The 6,021-nt window shown below is 40.3% G+C and overlaps 1 protein-coding gene across 2 annotated transcripts in view; it reads left to right on the forward strand.

Annotated features, from left to right (window-relative positions):
• The window catches only part of NAV3 (neuron navigator 3), a 273,197-nt gene extending 271,217 nt beyond the window's left edge, over positions 1 to 1,980 (forward strand). For both annotated transcript variants that reach the window (XM_009646282.2, XM_009646283.2), the window contains one exon: positions 1,861 to 1,980. In XM_009646282.2, the coding sequence (XP_009644577.1) occupies positions 1,861 to 1,980 (120 nt within the window). The remainder of the gene's footprint in view (positions 1 to 1,860) is intronic.
• Positions 1,981 to 6,021: the final 4,041 nt, after the last annotated feature.

Genomic DNA, 6,021 nt, shown 5'->3' on the forward strand with positions numbered 1-6,021 from the left:
ATTCTAAAAACACTGTTCCAGGCTGGGCAGTCCTTCATCTACATTCTACAAATGAAGGACTGAGAAACTCACATTATCTAACTTGTCTATCACAGAGAATTCAGGGTAAATGCAAATTAGAAAGGCATCCTCCCATTCCTCAGAACGTTTCAAAATAATGGATGACTGTATAACAATCTTGATGTAAAAGGAAAGCAAGCGTGGTGGCATTAAAAGATAAGAGGTTGATTTCCCCCAATGCCATGGATTGTTTTATTTAAATATGATCCCAGGCGTTTGGGTTTACCATTGCCTCTTCTGATAATGGACTATTAAATTGCATATATTGAACTGCTATTCTTGTATAGTGCTTTCTCTACAGACTGCCTTTATCTCGATTCAAAATACCATTCTAGAGAACTGTACTTCTGGAATACAGGCAGCCCTTGAAGAAAGAAATTTCTCAGAGGAAAAAAACATTTAATTCTTATCAGTGCTAAGAAAATTACTCCACAGCCTCACTAAAGCCTTTGGTATCCAAAAGCAGACCTTGCGTTCTGAAGAAGTGTAGAAAATCACCTCATTTGGTCCTCTGTCTCCCAGTCCATAAGGTTTGGGGTGATTGTTTGACCCTGTGATTTGGGCGGCCAGCACGTATGCATCACCTCTGCTAAGGTGAAAATATTTGGGCAGCTCCAGTTCAGGGTCCCGTTACCCTTGCTCCCTGCACACTGTGATCAGTATCTGCATCGGACAAATTATTAGAGGTTGAAACCTGTGAAGGGAGAGCTTGCCCCTGCCTCCAGTGGTGCTCGTGAGGAGACAGATGCTGTGCTTGGGGAAACAGGACATTTCACATGCAGCTGTACCGCACACACATCCCCTGCATGTATCCTGTGTTCTCAAACATGACTACCTATTAAACCTTCAGCAAAAACTACCTGATAGCATTAAAGAGTGTTAAACACTGTTCAGTGCCTAGAGAAGACTTCACAAGCTGTGCAGGTGGAAAGCATAGAGGTGTAAGGATTCCTGAGCAAACTGGAAAACGCAGCTTAACACACAAGCACACCAGAATACCTCTTTCTCTTTGGTTTTTCATTGCCTGTTTTTTGTAATGACAGTGTATTTATTCCTTGAAAAACACTAAAGCAATGTCAACATCACTTGCAGCCCTGAGCATGCTGGCAGAAGCGGATGTTTTATAAATAAAATCCTGATCGTTACACAGAGTTAGGCATCAAGCATCCAAGTAATTTTCTGGGGCTTAATGATGCTTTTTGATGATTTTCAGATGGGCTTCAGGTTCTAATGATCCCCAAATTATGTGGGGGCTCCTCTCTCCTGGGTAGGAGGATCTGTTGCTGCTCCCCTGCTGAGGTCAGCCCCTTGACAGCAGATGGGACTCTTTTATGAAGCAGCTGGCCTTGGTCCACCCCTCTCTTGCTCCCTCCCCATCTCTCTCTTGCAGAGGGGGTATGTTAGTGTGATTATGTTTTCAGTTGCTTTTCCAATGTAGTGTGTCTACGCCATCCAAAAATTATCTGGAAGCTTGACTGTCTCCAAATATGGGCCCAGATGTCCAGCTGTGATTTTGCTTTACAGCCGGTCTCACCCCTGAATTAAAGAGAGTTATCAGGCAGCTCCATTGTATCCCTCTGGCTCTTTGGACCTTTAAACTTCTATTTAAAGACCAGAAGGCAATTAAAAGGGTGCCAGGAGGAGCCACTGACACCCTGCCCTTTCTGAAATCCTTTTGTATGGTCTCCTCAGCTAGATACCAGCACACCTCATACATCAAGGGAGCTTAATTAAATTTTAACACGGTCACTGCAGCATTAAATGAGACGAGATTATGTAAACATTGCTTTCTTCTTTCAGATGAATATGCTAATGAGGCTTCAAGAGGCAGCCAACTATTCGAGCGCACAAAGCTGTGACAGTGATAGCACCAGCCACCATGACGACATTTTGGATTCATCCCTTGAATCAACTCTCTGAAAGGGACAAACCTTGGTGGAGGATTATGGTAAAATCTGTTTCCACTAGACCACTGCCAGTATTAAAGCAGCAAGCCAAGGTCCCTGAGTGAGAATGGTGTGTTGTAGGTAGGCAGGAGACCTAACTCTGCAAAGTCAGGAAGAAAAATTGAAGTGGAAAGCTTGAATTAGTTTAATTTCAAGGCATTTCAATACCTATGGAGCCAAGTGAGACTCCATTTGTCAACTGGAAAGGGCCCTAGACCAAGGGCATCTAAGCAGATTGCACACGTGTTAGCCAAACTGGAATTTTTTTTTCCCCTTTTCCTCTTTCTCTCTCTCTCCGTCTCTCTCCCTCTCTCTGTCTCTCTGTACAAGTTTACAGTGCAACTTCTTTTTGTTTTTTCCTTTCGTTTACTCTGAGGCGCTGCATGAACAATGCAGTCTTCTAATTCTCTTCTAACCTCTGTTGTGCCACATGGTGCTGGTCACAGGACTGCAGTGGTGTTTGCGTTGTACGCTACTGCCCATTCCAAAACGAGTCAAAGATGATGACAGTAACTCAGAAAGCACAAACAGTATTGTGCAATCACCAGAAAACATGACTGTGATATGCTGGATAAGTGCCAATTTAATTCTAACTGCCATGGTCACGGTGATGCGCTCCACCAAGTTTTTAGTACACGAGTCACAGATTTTATAAAGTTGTTTTTACCACAAAGGTCTTTTTTAACCACCTGCCCACTCCTTAACAACAGTTTTATACCAATTATTAATCAACACTGATTAAAGGCTTTTTAGGGCTTCATTTGTTTGAGCCTTTTCAGTGAAAGAAGGAACATTTCTTATGGTGCTGTCTCACTGCCTTAAAACAGATTTCTAGAACAGTTTTACAGTTGGTTTAATTCCTAAACCATTGGTAATTTACACTGTTTTTTTCTTCATTTACTAATGAGAAAACGTCAGTTAACACAGTAGCCTCATATCTGTATATCATGATTTTTTAAAGAAATGGATAGGAGAAAGAACAGTTGCTATATAATATTTTTATCTTGTGAATAGATTGCTCTGCCTACCCTCAGAAATACACAAGAAACCCAAACCCACTTCCACTGCCACCTAAATGCTGAGAAAATCGGCTCAAATCCATTTGGTCCCACGGAATGGAGTTTTTGGAGGATAGATGTTTTGAATTCTTATCCAGCAGAGCTGGATGCACTTGATGCAGCATGAGCACAAATATATGGTTTTTTTTTTCCTTTTTCTAGTTTTAGCATGTTGTTTTGATTGCTATTGTTGTACATGAAGAATTCAGCATAAAAGAACACTGAAGCAGTGATGTCCACTGTGGAAGAGGAAGAGTTTATACTGTAAAAGTGGGTTGGTTTTGCACAGTCTACTGGGTGGGTAATGTAAATATTAAAAAAAAAAAAAAAACAAACAAAAAAACAAAAAAAAAAAACCTTGCACAAATCAAATCAAAAACAAACAAACAAACAAAATGTATTTTATTCTGTTGGTGTTAAGAGATGTTTCACTTGCTGAGATTTCCTGTATGTTGCAAACAAATACAGAATGCAAACCTTAAAAGCTGTTATTACCTGGTGTTTGTCCTGTACTTACAGTTGTTATGACTATGCAGGAGCTATCGATGCTACAGTGAGCATGTTTCACTATCTATACGAAGCCAATACATTTTGGGGGGAAAAAAATCTGAAAATGTTTTACGTGCATACGTCGCGGCAGGCTACAACCAGATTGCATTCAAACTGCTCAGAATAATCGGAAACACTCTTTTACCACAAGAGGTGTCCGGTTAAAATAGGTGCATAGAAACAAGAAGGTACCTAAGGGCTTTGGCATTGTGTAGACATGTACTGTACACCTCCACGGATGTTACCTTCAGGATGTGTATTTGGTGCTATTAACTCCTTGTGGCCACCCTGTGGTCACTCGCTGTAAAACAAAGATAAATCCATGCAGTTTCCAAATGGCACTGAGCTGCATCGCTGAATCTAGAGGTTCCTACACGGTGCTATTGCCCTAATAAAACTCTAATCAATTTTATGCATGTAGGATTCAGTCAGACCAACATCATGCCCCCCAAATCTGGATCCTTTTCTGTTGCAAAACGTCAGCGCATACACCTTGACCCTTGACTAACTCCAATAACTAAGGGAAAGCCGCTCTTTCCTGTACCTGTGCTCTGAGCAAACCTGCAAATCTTTTCCTGCCATATCTAACACACAAACACACGATATCGCATATACCAACTTCCTGCAATACATCTCAGTGAGTCCACCTAGTTTACAACTCAGAAATTGTTTGTGAAACATTTGTCTGTACACATTTTATATTTTGTACATTTTTGATGTAACATATCATGTAAATAGACAGAAACAGTGAAATAAATCATCTGAAAAGTTTTGTAGTCTTTGTAAAGCCCTAATAATAAGTATTTGGTGTCATCGGACTTAACTGGATGATGTATTTTCTATTGGTTTATTGTTCCTCTAGCTTGTAAACCAGCTTGCGTATATTTTTTTGCAGGTGTGCGCACTGTATCTGTCTAAATTATTACTTTGCCATTAAAGTGGAATTATTTATTGAAAACACAGTCTGGTGTTTTTGCAGTCAGGACCGCTTAACAGTTAGGTATTATTTCAAACACAAAAACCAGATAAACAAAATGACAAACCAAAGGATGCAATTTTCTGTATCCCGCAGAACTAATCTCTGTAGAAACAAAATTAAGTGCTGCTTCTAGTTCCAGTGATTCAGTATGATTTTGGAATGGCTTTTTCCATGGTGGGAACAGGTTGTGCTGTTCAGAAATAACTTTACAGTCTCCCCGTTCTCAAGATTATCTTCAAATACAAGGCTATTGATTTCAGTGGTGGTAAACCCGTACAAAACTGGTGCAGTTTTATGCCTTATTTTCAAACTTGAAGGACTTAAGGCTACTTCCTCAGCAGGTATGCATCAGTATGATTTAACAGAATTCAAAGAAAGAAAGTAGAATTATGTTAGTCAGCTGGTCACAAATTTTGAGGCTGGAAGAGATCATTGCGATCGTAGAATCATGGAATAGTTTAGGTTGGAAAAGACCTTTAAGATCATCAAGTCCAACCGTTAACCTAACCCTGCCATCCCACTACTAAACCATGTCCCTAAGCACCTCATCTACTCGTCTTTTAAATACCTCCAGGGATGGGGACTCGACCACTTCCCTGGGCAGCCCCTTCCAATGCCTGACAATCCTGCAAGCTGTAGCACCTCAGCTGTAAATCTCAGCAGCAGGTGAGATTTCTCCTGAATTGTTATATCCCTGGAAACACCTTTGGACCTAACAGTATGGAGTAGAAGATCCAGCACCCCATTGTCAATGCAGCTTATTATCCACTGGGTGGGTTTGGGTTTTAAGGGCTTTATTTGCAGTTAAATCTTACATAGCTCTTTCTTTTCAAGAGAAAAATACCCCAAACTGCCTTTTGTAATGCCTTTTCCTCCTATACTAAAAAGCCAAACACAATCAAAAACATCTTTTACATTTAAGTAATAGTCTTCCTTGCTTTTCTTTTGGTTAAAACAAGCAGCTTGCTTATTCTTAGCTTTTCATGGTAAAGCATGCCTTTGAGACCTCAACGCATTTTTTGCAGGACTTTCTGACTACTTTTTGATTTGTCAGAGTCCTTTCTAAAGTGTGGGTATGAGAACTGCACACGGTATTCCTGTGATGATTTTACTTTTGCTATAAACAGAATTAATATCACCTTCCTACTCCCACTTCATATTTTTCCCTGCTTAGGCTTCAGGGCTGACATTCACTCTCTAATTGCATCATTCTACTGCAGGCTCATGTTCAGTTAATTATCTACCAAGACCCTGACTTCTTTTCATGTTGCAGCATTTTGCAATACTTTGTCCAATCCTGTCTGTATAAACTATCCATTTTGTTCTTTAGGTGTATGATTGCAAATTCATCTGTATTAAAACAGGATATTCAGATCAGCCCACCCTACCAAGCGATTCAGATCACTCTCTACAATCAGCATCTGTCCAA

This window comes from Egretta garzetta, unplaced genomic scaffold, assembly GCF_000687185.1.
Source record: "Egretta garzetta isolate BGI_Z169 unplaced genomic scaffold, ASM68718v1 scaffold68, whole genome shotgun sequence".
In the NCBI taxonomy this organism is placed as follows: domain Eukaryota; kingdom Metazoa; phylum Chordata; class Aves; order Pelecaniformes; family Ardeidae; genus Egretta; species Egretta garzetta.